The following is a 24221-nucleotide window of genomic DNA, read 5'->3' on the forward strand; positions in this document are numbered from 1 at the left end:
GATCATTGCAAGTATCAACTCTAACTTATACATGGGAAACTGAAAACTATAAGACTTCAGGCAAAGAGGGTTTGATTTCTTTGTCTATAAAATGGCCTAATATCACCTATCCTTCCTTAGCTAAATGGAGCAAGAAGAACATTTAGAGGCCTTTCAAAAGCATATACATACACCATTTTAACATCAGCCAAAAAAACTAAAAGATCAAATGAAAAAAAAATGATATTGGCAAACACTTGACAACACATGTTGCAATGAATTGTTTACCCAGAAATGTCCAGGATCTAATCTCTTCTGGATATAACCTCTTCTAGATTAATAACACTTCCAGAGTTTCACACTGTTAACAACCAAAGAATAAGTGAGTTAGAATTATCACAATTTCTGCATTACCAATCCAGTTGCCATGTCACTCTGAGGGCCATTCCACCCCACCTTAGCCACAGCTCAGGGACTGGGCTGCTGTGATGTCACCAACCAGTCACCAACCAGTCATGTGCAGCCTGACAGATTAAACCGCCACACGCCACGCAACGGTTTTCTAAAATTCAACTGTTTTTGTAAAAATGATGTATGCTCATTATAAAAAGGATAACAATGCAGAAATGCACAAAAACTTTATCTTGCAGAAATAACTGTCATTCACAGTAGATACTCTTATATCCCTTAGTGTAATACTGTAATTTAAAAGATGAATTCTTTTTTAAAAAAAGATCTTTTAGAACAATCCTGTTATTTGGATGTCTTTGTATTTTGAACCTCAGCTAAGTGTTCCTCCACAGTGGTTTAAATTTAAAAGTGGCTTGCCTTCACCACACTTGGAATAGTCAACTAGTGAATTTTGCAACTTAGTTTAACTACAAAAGATTGACCAAATAACTAAGGCCCAATTCATCTAGGAAGAAGGTGAGAAGTTACATAGTGTTTTTAACCAGATAAATAACTTACACTTTAATATTTTAAGGTCTAGCAAGTGTTTTCACAACTGTTGTTTGTTGCCCACAACAACTGCCTGATTTACATATGTAGAAACTGAGGCTTAAATTAAGATTTAAGACACCTGCCCAAGGTTACACAGCTAGAAAGTAGTGGAACCTGAACTAAAACCAGGCCTCTAGTGGAGATGAGTGCAGCACCGAGTGTTATGCTTCCAGAGGGAACACAGAACAAAGTCACCAGAGTGCCTGGAAAAATCATTCTTCCTTGTTCCAGTCAATTCAACAAGCAAAAGGGGAATTTTTACAGAAATAAAAGAGAATATAAAAATGGAAAAACCAGCCCTTACTAGAGATAAAAATTAACTTACATTTTTAAAAGATACATAAGAAATAAGCTTGTGAAATGCTTGGGGAAAAAAGGAAATTTAAGAAATGTTAAAGTAAATCAGAAAAACATTAACACAAAGCAAAGATAGCTCTACTGCGGACGACTGCAAAAGGTAAGATTCAAGATTAGTAAGGAGCAAGGTCAGGATCCAGAGATGGGCTTCACGGCATACTCAGAAAACGGACACTCAAGTTGCTGACAACACAGATTTTTCTACCGTACTTATTTATACTCTTAAGATAAAAAGAAGCTCCTGTGGCCGAGACGGGCATATCCAACATGTCACCCTTTGCTGATGAAGGCAGACATCATTAAGTCAGAGGAGAGCAAGTCAATCATGAAAATAACTCAGTGTAACTAGAACCTCCGTAACCTAAGTTGACTACCAGCCCTCTAAGACAGTCTTCTAGGGCTTAGGTACTAAGTGAGATCTGTCAGAATTTGGTTCTTCTGTAAGTGAAACCAGTTTTGTATAAAATAACAGGGGTGGCGAAGGGGTGTAAAGGCATTGAAGCCACAGCAAATGAACTGGTTCTCCTGAGGTGTACTAATTCGACAGGTGGCTTTAAACGTTTTCAAGAAAACAAACAAAAATATGCCATGAGAACAAAATCCAAATTTCCTCATTTTTAACGCAAAATAAGAAACTTAAACGGCGGCCATACGTTAAAATCTGTACTCCGCCGTTAGGTTGTTTTTTTTTTTTTTCTCCAACGGAAATTTGTGCCTGTTTCAGCCAAACGGTGAATTCCTAGAGCTTCAATCTTGAACTGAAAAGAGAAGGACTTCTTTTAAGGAAGAAATCTCGGAACGTTCCAAACCCTCGGTAGCAGTTACCAGAGGGCAATCCCGAAATCAACTAGAGAAAGTACGCAGCTAGGGTGCTGACACGCTGGAGCCGACGCCTACCGGCTGTTTCCCGAGGAGCCAATCGGCGCGCGGTCCCGAGACTGGCTCGCGAGCTCCCCCTGCGGCTTGGAGGAGAGAGAGCCTCCAGGAAAAAATGCAGAGGTGCAATGCAACTCCCAGCATGCAGTTCCCAGGAGACACACCCTAGCGTTCAACCGAGCCACGTTTTGCCGCTCTGTTTTTTGTTTCTCTTCGCAATCCATACTAACTGTAGGGTGGGATTTCTAGTGTTAGAGTTCTGTGAGAAACAGGTTGGCTACACTGACTGCCACAGGTCAGTGTGTTGTAAAACAGTGGGTCAACGGCGTTGCCCTTTTAGTTGCGGGCGCTAGGCACAGTGTGGCATTGCCCCTTTAAGACCGGTGGCATCATGGTTCCGGGGGCGTGGTCTGTTTTTAGTTAGACCCGGCCCGGCGCTGGGCTAATTCATTCGGGGCTGGAGCTAGGAACGTCGACGTCGGCTCCAGCGCTGAGCGCAGCCTCACTCCCAATTGGCTGGGCCTCCGGCCTGCCTATCGCCGCGCACCACCCCTGGGTTCCCTTCCCAGTCCGCAGTAGAAATACTGCCTTCTCCCTTCTTTGACCCCGGCCCTTCCTCCCCTTCGTCCCTCCCTCTTACCGCCTCTGTCGCTTCAGGCGCCCCTGCTCCCAGCGGAGCTCCCGGCTTGGTGATGGGGTCCCGGGCCTCCACGTTACTGCGGGACGAAGAGCTCGAGGAGATCAAGAAGGAAACTGGCTGTGAGTTCGGGTAGGGGTTGGGAACGCGGCCGGGCGCCTCTGGCTGGCCTCACGACCGAGGGCGACTGTCGCTGAGATCTGGAGCTGGGGTGCTGAGAGTTTGGGGGTTCCTAGGCATCCTCCAGCGCTGGAGCTTCGGGGATGATGGAGGACCTGTTCTTACAGCTAAGGCTACCCGCGGTAGGACTCTGGCTCTTGTGCGGCTCCCCTTCTCATCAAAGACAGGGGTCGCGATCACCCGTAAATCACTGATCCCGCTCTTTTCTCCTTCCCCTGCTCTTGAAAGTCCCCGAACTCTTTTCCTTTGTCTTTCCTCGTACCAAACTTAAATTCAGGAACTCTGGATAGGTCTTGTAGAAAACATTGTCTTCTTTCCTGTGACGTTTCTAGACAAGGACTTAAAACCACTGACAACTGTGGGAAATCAGACAAATTCTTGCCGCAACTGGAAAAATAAATCTAGAAAGTGAGATCGTGTAGTAAGGTTTTTGAAGACGTGACCTGGTGATGGAACACCGTAAAGAGTCAGGAGTCTGAGAGTATGAGACTTCTTTCATTCTGAGCTTGTGGAGAAAAAGTGCAGATATTGTGACTACCAGTTTTTTATTTACACTGAGGATGCTAGCTGTCCTAATTTCAGATATATTGATTTCTACTATGCTGGTGTATTTCATGCAGTCGCCATGGAAATTGGATGTGCTCCAAAAATCTCAGTGAATTTGTAGAGGAACTGATTTCTGTGGTCTAATCTCTTCCTCTGAATCTGAAAGAGGCAACAGGGTTTTGTGAATTCAGAAGCCCTGTAAAACACCATGGTACATTTGTGTAGCCCTTGATAATGGATACAATATTTCTCAGTAATCCATTATGACTCTTGTATTTTACATGAGTTATGTAAGCATCTGGGCTCTGAGTCTTCATAATTTCTGTTTTTGATAATGAGATGGCCACAAAGTAACTCAGTGATTCATTTGCAGAAAATATTGAATGCTGGGGGAACCTCAGAATCACTCAGGCAAGGGTGGCCTGAGACCAATTAAATAAATACTTTGTGATAGCCCATGCTTTCTGATAGCCCAGCTTTCTAGAATCTTCAAGTTGGAAGGGATGTTATTTAGCCTCATCCCTTGTCATATTGGTTTACTGTTTTCAGCATCTCCTAACTTAGTCATTAAGCTTCTCTATAAAGATTTTAAGGAGCTCACCACCTACCAATGAGTCCTTTTTATGATTTTGAATGAAGACAAGAAAGTAGGTAGATGTTTATAATGTGCAGTACTTGTTTAGCCACTTGACCTTGTGGTCATTTTATTACTTACTCTGATTCCAAGAGTAGAAACATAGATGGTTTGGATTCAGCAAGCATTTTATTACATCTTGTGGCTATGACCTCTGGCCACACTTGTAAACATAAGAACTACTTTAGGTCTAAGGTGACACCAGAATTAAAGCATTCTTTCTTAAAATAAAGAGTCACATAATGAGGGAGTATAAACCAGAGTGCTGGTGGGAAAAAGCTGTTTTTCCCTCAAGAGGAAGGGAGCAGTAATCCCATTCTTGTTTTATTATGTTTCACCAAATGAAAGTGGCCTTGATTGCCTTGGGACTCTAGGTTTTTTCACTGTGTGACTGTGAGAATGGAGTACTCCTGCAGAGCTATTTTCCTAGTTGCCGAAAAGAGAATCCAGCCTGAGGGAGAGTCTCAGCCGCACCAGGACAAATGTACATATTGAGCCAGAAAGTGTAATGAAACAAGTACTTATTGAATTTTTGCAGCGTCTATACTCAGTACGGGGAGAAGGAAATGGCAACCCACTCCAGTTTTCTTGCCTTGAGAATCCTGTGGACAGAGGAGCTTGGAGGGCTGCTGTCCATAGGGTTGCACAGAGTCGGACACAACTGAAGCAACTTAGCATGCATGCATGCATTGGAGAAGGAAATGGCAACCCACTCCAGTATTCTTGCCTGGAGATTCCCAGGGACAGAGGAGCCTGATGGGCTGCCATCTATGGGGTCGCACAGAGTCGGACACGACTGAAGCAACTTAGCAGCAGCAGCATTCTCAGTACAATACTGGGTATTTAAAATAGGTAGTGACAAAAGATGCCCACAAGAGTTAGGATTAGCATCAAACATGCTGCTGCTGCTAAGTCACTTCAGTCATGTCCCACTCTGTGTGACCCCATAGACGTCAGTCCACCAGGCTCTCCTGCCCCTGGGATTCTCCAGGCAAGAACACTGGAGTAGGTTGCCATTTCCTTCTCCAGTGCATGAAAGGGAAAAGTGAAAGTGAAGTCGCTCAGTCATGTCCGACTCTTAGCGACCCCATGGACTGCAGCCTACCAGGCTCCTCCATCCATGGGATTTTCCAGGCAAGAGTACTGGAGTGGGGTGCCAAGCATCAAACATAAGATACCTGAAATTATGTAGCACCCCTTCCAGAACTCAGGGAACAGTCATTGTGAACTGGCCTTGAGGAGGAATTGGGCCATGATATATGCATCAATTGATTAGATTTGGATAAATTAAGCTAGAGCATTTTGAGTGGCTTCCAGGCATCTCCCCTGACCTGCTACGCTGTCATTCTGCTGTGGGAATTGAGCTGTCAGTTTCTCCAGTTAGTGCCCATCAGCCGAATTGATTTTTAAAGCAATAGTTTTAGCATGATGCAAAAGGTTTAGAAGAATAAAAACAGCAAACACCTGAGGGTGGTGTAGAGTGATGAAATTCGCCCTGTTTTCCTCTGCTTCTTGTTCTATAAAGAGTTTGGGGAACTGTCATTCTGAAACACTTCAAGTTAAGAACAAGTACAAGACATTTCACTACTCCCTTTGCCAGAAGAAAACGTACCATAAATAAGTAAAATTGACTTTATATGCAGTATGAAAGCTTTGTTATTTGTAAGTCTAAATTGGTTAGAGTTCATGTATGACTAGTTTATCCAGTATTTGAAATGTAATCTCTTAAGTGTTTAGAAAAGTACTTCTAAGTAAGAATTCCTTGTACACCTTTAGTTTCATCATCTGTAAATGAAAATAAAAATAGTACAACTTTTTGAATTCCTAGTGAGGATTAAATGAGAAAAATTATGTAAACTATGTAGAATAGTGTCTGGGTATGTAATAAGCACCAGGTGTTAGCTATTTTCATTTTGATCTATAGATAACAATCATCTTATCGTGAAAACACCATTACCATATGCTAGTTATAAAAACCACGTCTAGTATATAACTGGAGAGGTGACAGTATTTTGCACTTTTTCTGTTTTCCGGAGACATTGGACTAGGAATCACGTTTTCCCAACTTGAAGAAATAAAACTTTGGAAGGAGTAGAAATCCTGATATATCCAAGAGTTAAAAAAAAAATACTGTCTAAAGACACGAGTTGGCATAAAACATTTGCTATATTGTCTTAGTTCTGTTATCTTCTTTCACACTTCAGCATTTCCATAAGTTAAAATCATTTGAGTAAAAGCTGTCAGTAGGGGAAAGGTCAGAATGTCTTGGGAGTTTCTGAAATCTCCACCCTTAGTTCACTTAACTATATGGCAATAACCTGGGTGTGAATGACTTAAAACCTTTACAACAGAAAATAGCCACATAATCCTTGAGGAACAATTCACACCAGCTGAGTAGTGATAAATTCCAATTGATTTATTTTTAGTCTCTGTCTTCTGGTATGTGTCACGTGATATGGCAAAGGTGCTGAACAGGTTTGGGAAGTAAGTTCTACAGGCCAGTGAAGTTCTATTTGTTTGAAGGGGTGTAGTGATGATGGCATTAGTGTGGATTTCTCTGTAATTGTAACAAAGAGCACAAGCCTGGCAAAGGCAACTGCTTGAGAATAATTTCCTGAGCTAGAATGTAAGTGGAAGTTCAACTGAAGGCTGTTCCTGCCTCATGACACAGGACACATTCATGGCCCTCAGCTGCCTTGCCATGGTGCCTGAGGGTTCTGCCACTGCAGAAGATCCTGCTGTCTCCAGCTCCTACTGAAAGAGCATTGCACATATTACTAACATCTTCAGCTGATTTTGGATTAAGTGATTTGCAAAACAATGTACCTCCCCCACCCTACCCCCCCACCTTTTTATGATGAAAAATTTCAAACATACAGAAAAGTTAAAATAGTATAATGAACATCCATATAATTCAACATTTTAATTCAACGGTTGTTAACATTTTGCTATATTTGTCTATTTGTATATGTGTGTGTGTGTGTGTGTATATATATATATATATATTCTTTTTGATGAACCATTTTAAAGTTGCAGATAGTCAAAACTTTTCACCCCTTAAGCTTTAAGCATATATTCCTGAGGACAGGGATTTGTTTCCTGCATAACCACAATACTATTATCACACCTAACAAAGTTTGACTCTGGCTAGGAAGACTGAGGAATTCGGGTGCTGGGGAGACTTTTCATTATGTACACTTTTTGTACTATTTTTACCATGTGGATAGATTGTTTTCTCAAACTAAAAAAAACAACCTAGTATAAAAAGAAATACAACTTGAATGTGATCATTGTTTAAGAAAAGTAACCTGAAGTATAATACTGTAAGTATTAAAAACTGACCCCATGGGCTAAATATTATGAAGTTTTTAAAAAGCACTCCAAAGCAATATAGAAAAATTATGAATTAATAAATGAAAAATAAGCTATTATAACTATGTAAAGTGCACAAGTGACATATTAGGTAATATATGAAGACATGAAAACAGTGGCATTGATATTGTAAACAAATTTTGTCTTTTCAAAAAGTCTTTTGAGAAAGTTAGTCATTCTTGAACCAACTTATTTTGTGAAAACTAAAAAAAAACTTTAGTTCTAGAGCAACATTTGAGGCCTGAGGCCATAGCCTGTTCAGGTTCCTGAAGAAGACAGTTGTGGCTGGCAGAATCAAGAGAAAGGTGGAGACTAATTAGTACAGCAGTAAAATTGTACCTGCAGGCTCACAGTATAAGGATAATGATGATAATAGCTAACCTGGCATGCTTACCAGGTGCCAGACCTTGGCCAAGCACTTTTCTCTCCTGGACTGAGTTAGTTCACTGCACAACCCCATTCACTCAGCCCTCATTCGTGAGCTGTGGTGCCATGTTTGGAATCAGACTGTCAGCCTGACTCTCAGAGGAGTGTTTACTGAGCTGCGCACACCTGCCTATCGGGCAGAAAGGTCCCCACCGGCTTCCTCAGTGTCTGGGCTCCTGCTGGCTCTGCCCTGGCAGGGGTGGTTCTGCCTCTTCTTCTGCTCCCTGCTCTCCTTGAGAGCTAGCACAGAACAGAGCCCAGGCTGGCTTGAAACCTGAGGCTGAAGAATTTACTGCTTGGCCCGGGGTGTCCTCTCATACTAGCTTTGGGCCACTCACTTCCTGTTTCTCCTGCGTGTGCCTGTGTTAATTTTGTCCCATTGTTCCCAAAACTGCGAGTGGGTTTTTGTTGCATGAGCTGGGGGAGGAGGACAACTATCAGAACTCCCTGAGCCACCCCTTTACCCCTGAAGGTACAGCCTAGGACAAAGTCCACACTTGTCACACCCTTTTTGGCTGTTGTCTTTTCTCCTTTGATAACTATTTTTTTCCCTCCTATCTCCAGTCTACCCCGAGATTAAACTATTTCCCAGGAATTCCTTTTTTGCATTTTCAAAGTTTCATTGTCTACCTGTGGTTAGTCCCTCATTTTAATTGTCAGCTTGTACCTGAGTTAGTGCAAAATGAGGAACAAAGTAACTTCCTTGTAGATGTCATCTGAAGATAGCACAACCGTTTTACAGATTGCCTAATCTTCTTTCTTGGAACCCATTCCTTTACTGGGAACTCAGTGGAGCTCATGCAGTTGCAGAGAAAGAGGCTGACCCAAGGCTGTAGTGATTTTTTACCCAAAGATCAGCCCTGAGGGAAAAGATAAAAGTCACTGATGCTTGAGGAAAAGTAAACTAGATTTTAAAAATACTGTCTGTTTCACATGCCCTAGTCCTTAATTCAGCACATGTTACCTACCCAACTGCACAAGTCTGAAACACCAAACTGATTAATAGGGATGTGTTTTTGATCAAAGCTGGAATTTTCATAGCTTCTAAGTCAGGGTACTGAAAGGTGAAAGTTTCACACTTTCCTTTTAAACTAAATTTAGCTTTGTTTTGTTAAATCTTAACCAACTGACATTTAACACAGAGTCTTAATTAACCCTAGACTTCACTCTTGAGAGTCAATTTTGTTTACTCTTGATTTATTTTCTAACTCCTTTCATTCTTTCTGTTTTGACACACTAGAGGTGAGTTAGTTGAGACATCGCACCACTTTACTGACTTTGAAGCATTTAATGGTGAGCTGGGACCAGAAAGGCAGCTGGTTTCCAAAGGGCCACTCACATTCAGGTTGAATTTGACCAGAGGACAACTTCTCTAACTGCAACTAATTCTGTGTTCTTCAGTTTCTCACAGTCAGATCACCCGCCTCTACAGCCGGTTCACCAGCCTGGACAAAGGAGAGAATGGGACTCTCAGGTAGGCATTTCCTTTCTTTATTTCCTGCTAGTGGCTGAATAGCTGCTTTTATCCAGAGAGCTTACATCTGGCAGGCAGAGAGCAGGGACCATTTCTTCACGCATCTTTAAGTGTTATTGATCCACAAGGGACTTAAACAGAACAATGGATTTACATTTATCACTAGGTGCTCGCTGCTTTACCCCCTGCTCCCCTTAGTTTGATTGGCCATTACTCGGACACGACTGAGCGACTGATCTGATCTGATCTGATCTGGTCCTGGAAATGTACCTTCGGGAATTTCAGCTCTCTCTGCTTGGATTTTCCCACAGCCCTTCCCCAAACATGGTAGCTTTCAGGAGACTGATCCATAGCAAGCCAAGGTGGTCTAAGTTGCTTTGTCCTCTTTTCTCTAATTTCTCAACTCAACCCAATCCCTAGGGTACATCAGTTTATATGTATTAATGTTAGATAAGGTGGTCAGTATATTTATCTAGAGCAGTGTTTCTCAACTAAGGGCTATTTTCCCGAGTGGCCAAATACCTGGAGACATTTTGGATTGTCACAGCTGGGGAATGCTACTGATGTCTAGCGGGTCAAGGCCAGGAATGTGGCTGACCATCCTACAATGCACAGGACAATCCTTCCTAAATGTCAGTAGTGCCAACGTTGAGAAACTGGTCTAGAGTAAGTATATGACTTCAGATTTACTGTGAAGCTCTATCATTTTATATTTGAAAATGTCTTGTCATAGTCAAATGAAATATCTCCTGAGCACCACCTCCCAACCTAATTCTTAAGTAACACCTAACTCTTGTTACTATTATTTCTCAGCTTTGATTGACTGATAGAACAAAGCTGTTTGCCTTTCTGGTGGATGGCAAGAAATAATGTAGGCTTCTAGCACAGGTGTGGGGTTAGCATAAAAGGGGAAAGAATATAGTTGCTAAGCCTTTGTGTATAATCCTCAGGCAGAACAGCTTAGAAATCTATAGGGCCGTGTTTGTTTAGAGCCATGTCTGGTTTCGCTGGAAGCTGGAGTTGACCAAGATCATGCTGTCCAGTCATTAAAGTCAACGATATGGAGTACCTATCATATGCAAAGACCACACTTGTACTTTGTCTTTTTAATTTAATTTTACTTTTGAGGCAAAAGACACATTACATAAAATTTACCATTAAAAAGTGTGCTTTTTAGTGGCATTAAACACATTCATAACACAGTTTAATACGTTCACGTGTTACCACAGTCTAGTTCTAGAACATTTTCATCAGCTCAGATGGAAACCTCATGCTCATTGAGTAGTCACTTCCCATTCCTCTTTCTATGGACATTTCATACAAGTGGAATCATACAGTGTGTGGCCTTTTGTTCACTCGCTCTTTTGTTCACTAACTCATTTTACATGGTGTTTTCAAAGTTCTTTCATGGTGTGTATCAGTACTTCTTTCCTTTTTACGGCTGAGTAACATTCCCTTTTGGGCTTCTCTGGTGACTCAGTAGTAAAGAATCCAACTGCCAATGCAGGAAATTTGGATTTGATCCCTGGGTGGAGAAGATCCCCTAGAGAAGGAAATGACAAGCCCACTGCTATTCTTGCCTGGGAAATCCCATGGACAGAGGAGCCAGGTGGGTTACAGTCCATGAGATCACAAAAGAATTGGACAGGACTTAGCAACTAAACAGCAACAACAGTATTCCACTGTATGCATAGACTATATTTTGTTTGTTCATTCATCATTTGGTGGGGATTTGAGCTGTTAACATCTTTTGCCTATTATGAACATTTTTGTGTGGACTTATGTTTTAAGGATATAAACTTAAGCATATGTACTTGAGCATATACCTAAGAGTAGAATTATGGGTCCTATGATAATTTTATGCTTAATTTATTGCAGACCCACCAAACTATTTTCCACAGCTCTGTACTATTTTACATTCCCACCAACAATGAAACGCAAGTTCAAATTTCTCCTCATCAGCACTTTTTTTTAATTTATTTTTTAAATTGAAGGATATTTGCTTTATAGAATTTTGTGGTTTTCTGTCATACATCAATAAGAATCAGCCATAGGTACACCCATGTCCCCTCCCTCCCCAACCTCCTTCCCATCTCCCTCCCCACCCCACCCTTCTAGATTGTCACAGAGCTTCTGTTTGAGTTCCCTTAGTCATACAGCAAGTTCCCATTGTCTATCTATTTTACATATGGTAGTGTAAGTTTCGATGTTACTCTCTCCATGCATCTCACCCTCTTCTCCCCTCTCCCCGTGTCTATAAGTCTATTCTCTATGTCTCTTTCTCCATTACTGCCCTGAAAATAAATTCATTGGTACCACCTTTCTAGATTCCATATATATGTGTTAGTATAAGATATTTATATTTCTCTTCCTGACTTACTTCACTCTGTAAAATAGGCTCTATGTTTGTCCACCTCATTAGAACTGACTCAAATGTGTTCCTTTTTATGGCTGAGTAATATCCCATTGTATATACATACCACAGCTTCTTTATCCATTCTTCTGTTGATGGACATCTAAGTTGCTTCCATGTTCTAGCTATTGTAAATAGTGCTGCAATGAACATCGGGGTACATGTGGTTTTTCAATTTTGGTTTCCTCAGGTCATATGCCTAGGAGTGGGATTGCTGGGTCGTATGGTGGTTTTATTCCTAGCTTTTTAAGGAATCTCCATACCATCTTTCATAGTGGCTGTATCAATTTACATTCCCACCAGCAATGCAAGAGGGTCCCCTTTTCTCCACACCCTGTCCAGCATTTATTGTTTGTAGACTTTGCTCATTAGCATTTATCGTCTCTCTTTTAATTTTAGTAGATGTGAGTGGTAGACCATTTTGGTTTTGATTGCACTTCCCTAGTGGCTAATGATGTTGAGCATCTTTGTGCTGCTTGACCATTTGTATGTCTTCTTTGGGGAAATGCATATTCAAGTCCTTTGCCTGTTTTTCAATTGGAGTTTGTCTTTTTTGTTGTTAAGAGTTCTTTTTATATCTGAGATACCAGACACGATCTGCAGATATTTTTTCTTATTCTCTGAATTGTCTTTTCACTCTCTTTCTAGTGTTTTTTGAAGCACATAGCTTTAAGCTTTGAAGTCCAGCTTACCTAACTTCTTTTGGTGTGCATGCTTTTCATGTTGATTCTGTGAAACCATTGCCAAGTCCACGGTCATGAAGATTGCCCCTATGTTTTCTTCTAAAGAGTTTTATGATTTTAGCTTTTATATTTAGGTCTTTGATTCATTCTTCATCACACCCTGCGGATTGTGAAATCTGAGTTCCCCTACCAGGATTTGGACCTGGGCCCTGGCAGTGAAAGGGCCAAGTCTTAACCACTGGACCACCAAGGAATTCCCTCATTTTTGAGTTTCTTATGTGTATATACACACAGAATTTTTTGGTATATTTATACAAAATGGAAAAAAAGAAAGAGGGCGGGGTGGGGGCGGGGCTTCCCTGGCAGTCCTGTGGTTAAGACTCCTTGCTTCCACTGCAGGGGATGTAGGTTCAGTCCCTGGTGGTCGAACTAGATCACACACGCTGTGCAGTGTGGCAAAAAAAAAAAACAACAACACAAGACACAACAACAAAGCAGTGTTGTGTGTGTAGCAATAGAAAGAAATATAAGAGTCAAACTTTATTTTTTGACCTGTGGATATCTAGCTGTTCCAGCAACATTTGCTGAAGAGACTATATATATTTGTACTTGAAAAATAAATCAGATTAGAATATCTATATTTCCGTAAGCCCAAATACTTGAATAATTTACTAGAGTTTGGGATTATGTCTTTCTCATAAATTAAGATTTAACCATTAAGTGAAGATATAGAATTCACATTAGTTTTGTGTCCTTTTCTTTTTTCTAGAAAGTAGTTATTTATAAATGTGTATATTTTAATCACTTTCATGGTTTGCTGGGAAAAAAATGGAACATCTTTTGTAAAAGGAGCTGTTTTTCCTCAGAAAAGGTAAAACTTTTCACGTGTCAGCTAGTGTTACCTGCTCCTTAAAATGTAGGCAATATTTGCTCAGCCCCTAAAATGTAATTTCACACTCTCTGAAAAGCCAGTGAACTGACTCACTCATTTGATGCCTATCTATTAAATACCTGTAATGCAGTAGACACTGTTTCTCTTCTGGTTTCTACAAATTCTTGGTAGAGGAAAAGCTGGTAGGAAGTGATGGGGTAATTTTTTATTTCGTGGTTACCTAGATCTAGCTGACTTTTTTGTGTTCAGCTTTACAAAGTGCTTGGTCTAAATTCTGTGCTTTGATCTCTGTCATGGATGTGGATCAAAATGTGGGGAAAACCCCAAGCCACCTTGAGTGCAAGAGAAAATTACCCTGTTGTACTACATGGTAGACAACTGGCATGTTTCAGTCAACCCTTGAACAAGGCAGAGTTAGAGATGGTGGCCCTCTGCACAGTCAAATCTGAGAATAACTTGTAGTCTGCCCTTCGTGTACGCAGTTCCACATCCACAGAGGCATCCAATGACGGACCTGTAATACTATGATACTTACTATTGAAAAAATCCGCACAGAGATGGAACCATGTTCAAGGGGCAACTAAGTATGTAAATCATTTTGTTGTACCCGCCCATTGTCAGGAATTTCACACTGGCTGTGCCTCCTGACAATGGCCATCTCAGCCTCTGGCCATCTTGTTAGATTGTCTTCCCCTTTCTCTCATTCTAGCCTTAGAGAATACCTGGTAAACTCAAAATTCTTTTTTTTTTTCCAGATTCTTTTATGGTAATAGAGTGATGTAGCTGCCTCCTTTACTGCCTTTAGTGCCAGACTCAGCTCAAGTTCTGTCTTGACCTTTCAATAACCCATCAGGGTACTCAGCTGAATACAAGTTACCTCCAGTCTTTTGTTAACCTGTAACAGGTCCCACTTTCCTAAGAAAGTTATTAGGAGAAATTTTTTTCTTCCATATTTTCTTCACTTTCTTCTCCCAAGATGCTCTATGTCTGGGGCTTGAAGCCAAATTCTCCAGAGTGAGAGACTATAGTGTACTGTCCAAGACATTCTGTACTCCTTTTTTAAAAGTGTCAGTCTGTGGGAACATGAAGCAGAAACTATGGAAGGCTTTGGTTAGAAATGGAGCTTCAGCAAAGTGCTTTCAAAGGTTCAACTCCAAAGTATGTTTTATAAAATACTACATCCATGGCCTACCCATAGGTATTAAGTTAAAATGATTGGTAATCTTCAGATTGATATTTCATGTACTGTAACTTCACAAATCTTACTTTCTTCAGGTGTCATTATTTTGAGTGAAATATTTCTATCTCTGCCATTGAAATTGGTCTTTGAAAAGGCAACTGGGTCTTACAAGGTGCCCTGAAATGGTCCTTTGTAGGTCAGGTCAAGCTGAGAGCCTGGTCATTATCTGAATACAAAGAAGGCTTCTTTTGTTTAAATATCCTTGAAAAAGTGGAAGTGACCTTTGAAAAGGCAACTGGATCCATAAGATGCCCTGAAATGGTCCTTTGTAGGACAGGTCAAGGTGAGAGCCTGGCCATTTTCTGAATACAAAGAAGATATCTTTTGTTTAAATATCCTTGGTACTGATCTAATCTGTGGGGTTAGATGTCAGGATAATGACTACCCTTTGGGTTGGGGAGCAGATAGACACAAAGGGAGCATGAAGGAAGGAAGGACAATATCTGGGTCCTGATTGTGATTGAATCCTTGATTTGGGTGCTGGTTATAATCTGCACTGGTGAAACGTCATCATACTGAATGCTTGTGATTTGTACTCGTCCCTGTATGTATGTTATACCTCTTTAAAAGTTTACTTTAAAAATATCCTGTGCATTGAGCAAGTTTAACATTGGATCTTCATCAGATATTTTCTTTGATGTAATACCATGATGAAAAATATTCCTGGGTATTAAGTCATGCAGGTTAAATTGACTCTAGGGAGCAGTACAGACCAGTTAAACTCTGCAAGGAAGTTATTACTGAAACTACTAGTTGGCCGTGTTGTTATATATCACTTTTAAAAAGATTACCTGTAATTTTTAAGAGATTGTGTCCTAAGTGGTAGCCATTTATCTGCTTAAAAACTGAGTGCCTTTGAGATTCATTTTCTTGTTTGACTTTATCCAGAGGATAGATGATTTCAGTATCCTGGATAAGCTCTTGCTTTGTACAGAGTGCTCTCAGTCATTCCATAATGGAGTTTCACAGATGAGAACCATGATGCCAATCTAATTCTCATTTTTTTTATTACAGTAGGTAATCTTTTTTTTTTTTACTCTCTTGAAAGCTTCAAATATATCTTCCTGATGTTCTGAAATTTCACAAAATTATATCTTTTTGTGGGTTATTTTTCATTATTCATTGCTTGAACTTTCTCAATCTAAAAATACCCCTTTGAATGGAAAGTTTTCTTCTGTTATTTATTTCCTCCCCCTCTTCTTTCTTATTGATTTTTATGCCTTTATTAGTTGGCTATTGGACCATCATGACTCAGTTTTCTCATGTTTTCTGACTGGTTTTTTTCCTTTGCTTTCTGGAGGATATCCTCAAATTTATGTTATAGACCTTTTGATGAACTTGGCTACAATCACATTTTTAATTTCCAAGAAACTTTCTTGTTCTCTGACCTCTGCTCTATCATAGTAGCTTATATTTGTTTTATAGTTGCCAAAACTTATCAAATGTCTATTGGGTTACTTATTAGAATATTTCAAACTCTCTTTTGTTCCCTGAATTATCATTACATCTATTCATCTTGGGGCTTCCCAGGTACTCAGTGGTAAAGAATCTGCCTGCCAATGCAGGAGACGCATGTTCAATCCTGGGATGGGGAGGATCCCCTGGAGGAGGAAATGGCAACCCACTCCAGTATTCTTGCCTAGAAAATCTCATAGACAGAGGAGCCTGGCAGGCTACAGTCCATGGAGTTGCAAAGAGTCAAACACAACTGAGCATACACACACGCTTTTCATCTTGATCTTACTCTTTTATGTTATTGATTTTTCCAAAATGCTGGTGAGCCTTAATTGTCCATTCCTATTTATGAAAAAGCCTGGATGGGGTAATGTAGAAAATGGGCATAGGTTTGTTTGTGGTTGGTTTCTCACAGGGCTTTCCCTGGATGGAAGGACTGACGACAAGCCGTCTATACTCTGAGCAGGACCAGTAAGTTGGTAGACCTTTCTTTAGGGCGTGTGGTTAGGGAGCAAGGGGACAGATTTGCAGTTCTCTTCCCCCAATGAAAGGACTGTGGTCCTGGGGAGCCAGCCTCCCATACTTGGCCAAAACCCTGCCCAGGTGGCTCTTCCAGTTTCTTTCCGTAGCAGCTCCCCATTTTTATCCTGGGGACAAATGGTTTTATGTTCCTGGGATGGGTGCTGGCAGCAGTGGGCAGCTGGCCCATTCTTTAAAAGTTCTGGTAATTAATTTCCCTGAATGCTGTTAATACTTCCCTCGCCTGGCAATTCTGAGTGTGGTGCCTTGCTGAGGCTGCAGGGCAGAATGGCTATCAACCCTTCTACTTTGACTTATCACTACATTTGTGTCTGTTTTCTAACTTCCAGAATTTGTCAGAATTCCTTGTCTACTAACATATTCCTCCCACCCTGATTGTTTATGTCATGGCTGTATTCCCATGTGTAAAATTTTACTGACATTTCAGAGGGGTTTAGAGAATGAGAGGAGGTAACGTGTGTGTGATCACTTTCTCAACCAAAAGTCAGATGCAGCTTTGCAAATAAGTGACTGGCCCTAGAATACTAAAATAAGTAGCAAAGACTGGATTTAGAACTTTGGCACTTTATATGAAAAATTCTATTATAAAACAGAAAACCAAGATCGTTTTATCAAGAACAGTCAACAATAATAAACTGTATATTGTTTAATAGTTTATAAACTGTTTCTTAATACTCTTATTTTTGTATTGATATTTTCAACAGTATTCCCCTTGATCTTAGAGACGTCATTGTATATACAATCTAAATTCTAAGAGTAGAGTTAAAAAATGTCAAAAGACAGGGTTTAGAACTTTACTGATGTTGGAAATCCACGACTAGATTCCTCATGGAGACTGACAGAGTTAGGCTAGATTGTGAACTCACCACTTGACACTAGACCTGGTATTTTAAACTGTCTTTTTGCAACTAAAATTACTTAAGCTTGTTAGACAATTACTTAAGCTTGCCATCTATGGGGTCTCACAGAGTCGGACATGACTGAAGCGACTTAGCAGCAGCAGTTAGACATTAAACTGAGGTATGTGGCCTTGCAATTCACATTAGCCTTAATCTTCTTTTAAAAGGAAGTAGTTATTGTTTCTTAACCACTGTCAAACAAGAGGAGCTTACATTGTGTTGATAGTGTGGACTTTGTATTACAGAACATATTATGTAATAAGAGCTTAGTACATGTTTGTTGAATTATATAATCACGACCTCCATAATTTTCTTTAATAATTTTAAGCAACCCAGTTATCTTATGAATGTCTTCTTCTAGTTCATTTATTGATGTAAAAATTATTACTTTGAATGATGGAAGATTAGAATCCAGAGTTATTATACCAGAGCTTTGCGCTTAGTCCCCTAGGTCATTTCTTACCTTTGTCGCCACCAGATGTGGTGTTGTTTAATTACTTAATTAAGCACCCTGTAAATGTTAAACCACAAGAGGATCAGAGAGAGAGAGCTGAAGGCACCTGGGTAAAATATGAACATTTTGTTAGCATCTTGTACAGAGAATGTAGAGGAATGTTTTATCTCTTCTGTTAGTAAATGTCTTGAAAGCGGGAGTCATCTTTTTGAGTTTAGATCCTTTTTACCCGCTTCTTATCTGGAAATAATTGCAAACCTACAGAAAAGTTACAAAAATAATGCCAAGAACTTCATATAACCAGTACCCAGATTTACCAGTTGTTAACACTTTGCCACATACTTTAGTGTGTATTCCCTATAACTAGGAGATTCTCATAGCAAAATCAAGAAATTTAGCATTTTCTATGCATTGTATAAAATTCTGTGTTCTATATGGCCCATATTCCACATTGATCTATTGACTCAGTAATGTCCTTCACAAGTTGTTTTTTTTTCCCTAGTCTAGGATCATGCATTGAGTTCTGTTGTATGTCTCTTGAGTCAGTTCTCTTTGATCTCAAACAAGCCTCTGCCTTTCTCTGTCCTTCATGACATTGATATTTTATAGATATATTGTCTCTGTTGTAGATAGCTTTATATTTCTGGCATAGGATATCAACCCAGGAATTTTTTTTTTTTTTTTAAGAAAATTGTTCCTAAACATTTTTGGGGAGAGCACCTTTCTTTCAAAAAGTTTATTTAATATGGGAAAGAAGTGTAGGCTTTTTAGGAAAAACAGCATATGTTTTGACTTAGAGTTGTTATTTAGTCCCAGACTTAGTTTTAAATTGCAGTTCTTCTACTTTTTACCTTTGTAGCACTGGACAGGTTACTTTGTGTCACTGATTCACAACTTCCTCAGCTTTGAAAGGGTACAGATAAAGTGTTGACATGAAAAAATGAGATAAAGTGTATTGACAGAGTAGCACATGATGTGTATAGGGTGAATGGAAATTAACAATACTCACTTTAACAGACTTTAAGTTGTAGAGGATGACTGCTCTTGCCATGTTCAAGGGTTAAATACTTCTCTAGCTCTAGTCTGTAGAAGGCACTGGAGAAAAGTCCAATCAGAGCAAGGAAGCATGGAATCAGTTATCACATTTTGTTCTGTACTGAGAACGCTTTACCGTCTGAGCCACCAGGGAAGTCCAAGATGTAAATATCATCTAAGAATTCCTTGCATTTCTTAAGTGCTGTATATCTTCTTACCAAGGGTACGGAGGCCCCTCTGAATTTTTCCTCCCATGTTCCAGCTCTTTGGTGTTTGATACTTTGCAGTTGCTGTTCATTCTACAAACTTAATAACTAAGTGCAAAATGGTCATGTTCAAAGAATCATTTACAAGGACAGCTTAGTATTTGCTCGTTACTGACATAACCTGTGTGCTGAATTCATTGGAATGTGACATAGTCAAATCTGGCTTCTTCCACTCCTGAGCTGGTGCAAGAAACACTTGGCAGCTATTAAAGTGCTATTCTTTGCAGTTATTTGGTATAATTTGCCACAGAAGTAAATTCCAGGAGGTAATATTCTTGCTCGGTTGTACTCTTGCATGACAGAAGGAGTTCATGCAAGGGCCAATGGTCTCTAACCCAAGGTGATTCTCTTGGCAGCCGGGAAGACTTTCAGCGGATTCCAGAACTTGCCATCAACCCATTGGGGGACCGGATCATCAACGCCTTCTTTCCAGAGGGGTGAGTCCTTGCAGGTGCTGGACTTCCTTTTGGAGGCTAATCTGGAGTATTGATATTGGTTGGGTCATCTCAGACCATGATCTTCCTCCTATTGGACATTCCTAACTCAATCATATCTACAATATCTCTACCCTCTCCCTGTTTTAAACTTCAAATACGTATGTTAGCCCATTTTCACAGTTCTGTCTTTAATCTCTCTTTATCTTTGATGTAAAACTAAACATTTAAAAAACTATAGAGATAATTTCAAATTTATAGAAAAGTTGCAGAATTTGCAAATAGTATGACAGACACTTTTATGTCTTTTATCCAGATGCATCTGTTGTTGTATTGTTAATATTTTGCCTCATTTGTGAGTGCTCTCTGTCTCAGTCCTAGCCAATAAAAACATCATTCAAGCCACATACATAGTTACTACAAATTTTCTAGTAGTCACATTTTAAAAAGTAAAAATAAACAAGTTAAATTAATTTTGGATAAACAAGCTAAATTAACTTTGGCAATATATATTTTATTTAACCCCAATATATCCAAAATGTGTAAATCAGTATTTTAAAATTATTGTACTATATATTCTTTTTCATAAGAAGTCTGGCATCTATTGTATAATTTATACTTAACCATACCTATCAAGTGCTGCTGCTGCTAAGTCGCTTCAGTCGTGTCCGACTCTGTTCGACCCCATAGACGGCAGCCCACCAGGCTCCCCCGTCCCTGGTATTTTCCAGGCAAGAACACTGGAGTGGGTTGCCATTTCCTTCTCCAATGCGTGAAAGTGAAAAGTGAAAGTGAAGTCGCTCAGTCGTGTCAAGTGCTATAATAATATAAAATATGTTTCTTCCAGCTTTATTGAAATGTGACTGACATGTAACGTTGTATAAATTTAAGGTGTACAACATAGTGATTTTATATATGTATATATTGAAAAATGATAACCATAATAATATTAATGAACACATTCATCATCACATATAGTTATTTTTCTTGTAATAAGAGCTTTTAAGATCTCTCAGCAGCTTTCAAAGATACAATTCAGTGTTGTTATCTATAATCACTAGGGTATATATTTTCACCCTCAGAATATATTTATCTTATAATTAGAATCTGATACCTTTTGACCACCTTCATCCACTTCCCCTATAGTGTATTTTATTCTAATATATTATTGATATTCCAGTTTTCTCAGTTTATCCAACAATCTCCTTCCTCCACTATAGGATCCAGTCTGGCTCAGTTGTTGTCATATATTCTTAGCCTCCTTTAATCCAGAACATTACTTTTCTTTTCTGACACTGGCTAAAGATATAGTTCCCCTACCACACACACACTTTGTCAAACAGATTTAGCTTTGTGTAATTAAAACTAGGCATTTGATATGCTTTACTTAACCTAATATACTGCCTTCAAAGTACTGAGTCAATATTTACTGAATCGATTAGGTACCTTTTGCTGAATAAAGCTTATCATATAATCTTGTTTTAAGTAACAATCTCTTTAACAATCTCTTCCTGGTTCCTTGTGACTTGTTTATATGACCCAGAGGACTTTTAAAATGTTACATGGTTGCCAGTTCTTAAAGTGTCAGTGAAAACACTCAGGTAAAATAAGTGGAGAGGAAATTGTAGAACTCTGAATTGAAAGCAAAGGAATTTGCAAGTTGAGAAGTTGGTCCCTCAGTAAACCTGAGTCACAGAGAAGACTAGCAGCCAATTCCTGTGAAGACAGCACTCAGTGAGACCGAGACCTGCACTTCTCAGGTTCATGTTGACCATGAGTGATCGTCTGTTCTTCCTCATTTTCTGATTTTTTGTCTCCCTGAAGCGCCCTGTTTGTTTCAGTTGTGGTTTTAGTGCTGAATTCTTGTCTTTTTTAAACTTCTTTTGTTTAGCCCTTGCAGAGAATTGAACTGTGTCCAGGGATGACTTTCACTGCTGTGTTTTGTTTCCAAACCTTTTGCAGTGCAAAGTAAATCCTGTAGAGTCATTTTGCCAACCTTTTTTTTTTAGTGTTGCCTAGTCACATTGATCATTTGACAAAGCAGCTGTGGAAAGCTGTTTTATAAAGGCCAGACCACCTTTGTTGTGACTGTAGTGGTGCCTGTCATCTTATTAATTGATCTCTTGTTAAGGACACAGTGAGTGCGGATGTATTCGAGGTATGTATGAGGAGGCTGAGGGTGACACTGAGCTACACTGCGAGGCAAGCCCCCCTCTGCTTCTTGCTCTGTCACAAATAGATATTTGACTTCTAGGTCGTATGCAGGTTCAATTTGGTTTTGTTTTTTTATTTCATTTATTTATTTTTCACTGCACTGAGTCTTTGTTGCTGCACTCGGTCTTTCTCTAGTTGTGGCAAACGGGGGCTAGTCTTTAGTTGTGGCACACGGGCTTCTCACTGTGGTGATTTCTTTTGTTGGGGAGCATGGGCTCTAGGGCTTAAGAACCTCAGTAGTTGCAGCACGTGGGCTCAGTAATTGCAGAGCATGGGCTCTAAAGTATGGGCTAAGTTGCCCTGCGGCATGTGGCATCCTCCTGGGATTGAACCTGTGTCCCCTGCATTGGCAGGTGGTTTCTTAAGCACTGGATCACCAGGAAAGTCTCTGTTTGTTTTTTTTTTAATAGAATGAGATTTGAAAGTAGGACATTGGTATTTAGTTTCCTTTTACTCAGAGATACTATGTCAGTGATATATATTTACCTATTCTGGCATATGACTCCGGTCTTATTACACATTCCATGATTCCTCAACTCTTATTCATATTTTTTAGAGGTAATGAAAGGTCATTCTTTTGAGTACAGAGGGTTCATGACCTAGCATTTGAACTCTACCTTTAGAAGGTGTCTGATCTGTATGTCTGCTCGTGCTTGAGACCCGATATACAACATTTATTCAATGGGGACAAACAAAGACTAGGATTTATTTTTAGGTAGCCACAGGAACCAGGCAATCTGTTCTCTCCATGACTGCCTTAGATAAATAACTATTCACATGGGACATTCTTTTTCAATATTAAAAAGCATTCTTTATTCATTCAAGTTTTAGAATTGTTTCTTATAAGTTTGCTGATTAACTGTGGCACAATAAAAAGATTTTCTCTAATCTTCAGTACCCAAAAAGCTTTATACATAAAGAGGTCTTTCAAAGCACTATGAGGAAAATATCTATCCAACTATGAGGGAATAATAAAATCATGATACAGCCACACAATTATGCAGATGGTTAAAATGTTTTGAAGTGTTTATATTGGTTAGAGACATGCCTAAAAGTTTTTAAAAAGCAAGCTACAAAATTACATATGCAGTATGTTCACAATTCTCCAAAAAGCACAGAAGAATTACTGGAAGATATATTAACAATGATTCTAACTGATTGGTAGAACTAGAAGTGGTATTTTTCTACTTTTTATCGAATTTTCAAAATGTACTTACTGATTCTGTGACAATTTTATTTCAAAAGCAGTTGTTGCATAATATGCCTTAACTTTAAAATATCACTAGGTATATGTGACTGCAGGGAAGATATGCGAGGTGGATAGGGAGACACTTGGATGAAATGGCTAACTTGCTGTTCACTTCAGAGCCTGAAGCAGTGAGTTCAAGTGTTGGCTTGTTTGATAGCACAGCCCAGCTGCTACTTATAGTCCTCTTTGGGGAAAGAAATATAAGTAAATTTAATAGGTAACTGACTCTGGTAAGTCCTGTTACCTTTCTAAGTCTGGTTAATCATTTATAAAGTAAGAATAATAATACCTACCTCAAAGGGCTGTGGCAAGACTTAGCTGAAAATATTTTATGAACGCTAAAGTACCATGCATATGGAAAGAGACTTCATTAAATGGACCTTCAGGCCACTCTAGCTATAACTGTTAATATATTAAATTAATAAGAAATAATCACCTTGATTGACATGTTCTTTTTGTTATCTTTCTTGATCAGAGAGGACCAGGTAAACTTCCGGGGATTCATGAGAACCTTGGCTCATTTCCGACCCATTGAGGATAATGAAAAGAGCAAAGATGTGAATGGACCAGAACCACTCAACAGCCGAAGCAACAAACTGCACTGTAAGGAGATAGTCTTCTGGCTTAAAATATTTGCTTTTCATTTCTTACAAATCATTTATTTATTCATTCATTTACTAAGGAATTATTTATTCGAACACAGTGGTTAAGAGCTCAGACCCTGGAGCTAAAGTGGCTGGATTTGAATCCCAGCACTGCCACTTTTTGGCCCTATGACTTTGGGCAGGTTACTTCAGATCTTTGGGCTGCAGTTTCCTTTTCTGTAGAATGGGATATTAAGTGGTTTCACATAGGAAGGTTGTAAAGATTTGATGACAGATCTTCATCTTCATCAAGTGCTAGAGTGACAGCAGTGAAAAAGATCCAGCCCACCTTAAAATTTGACAGATGTTGGGATGTCACT

At 39.5% G+C, this 24221-nt stretch overlaps 2 protein-coding genes across 6 annotated transcripts in view; one reads left to right on the forward strand and one right to left on the reverse strand.

The window, feature by feature from the left end:
* The window catches only part of EXD1 (exonuclease 3'-5' domain containing 1), a 41141-nt gene extending 38886 nt beyond the window's left edge, over positions 1-2255 (reverse strand). Inside the window, exons 1-2 of one of the 3 annotated variants that reach the window (XM_019968559.2) lie at positions 1992-2255; positions 268-340 (exon numbers count right to left, since the gene is read on the reverse strand). The gene's annotated coding sequence lies outside the window, so the exon portion shown is untranslated. Of the gene's footprint in view, positions 1-267 lie in introns of all 3 variants that reach the window. The other 2 variants (XM_070797296.1, XM_070797295.1) reach the window with 2 other exon arrangements.
* Positions 2256-2656: 401 nt separating this feature from the next.
* CHP1 (calcineurin like EF-hand protein 1) overlaps positions 2657-24221 on the forward strand; it is a 57778-nt gene continuing 36213 nt past the window's right edge. For all 3 annotated transcript variants that reach the window (XM_070797299.1, XM_070797298.1, XM_019968560.2), the window contains exons 1-4: positions 2657-2973; positions 9411-9483; positions 19717-19797; positions 23733-23860. In XM_070797299.1, coding sequence (XP_070653400.1) covers positions 2907-2973; positions 9411-9483; positions 19717-19797; positions 23733-23860 — 349 coding nt within the window. In that variant the 5' untranslated portion in view covers positions 2657-2906. The remainder of the gene's footprint in view (positions 2974-9410; positions 9484-19716; positions 19798-23732; positions 23861-24221) is intronic.

Source organism: Bos indicus, chromosome 10, assembly GCF_029378745.1.
Source record: "Bos indicus isolate NIAB-ARS_2022 breed Sahiwal x Tharparkar chromosome 10, NIAB-ARS_B.indTharparkar_mat_pri_1.0, whole genome shotgun sequence".
Taxonomy (NCBI): domain Eukaryota; kingdom Metazoa; phylum Chordata; class Mammalia; order Artiodactyla; family Bovidae; genus Bos; species Bos indicus.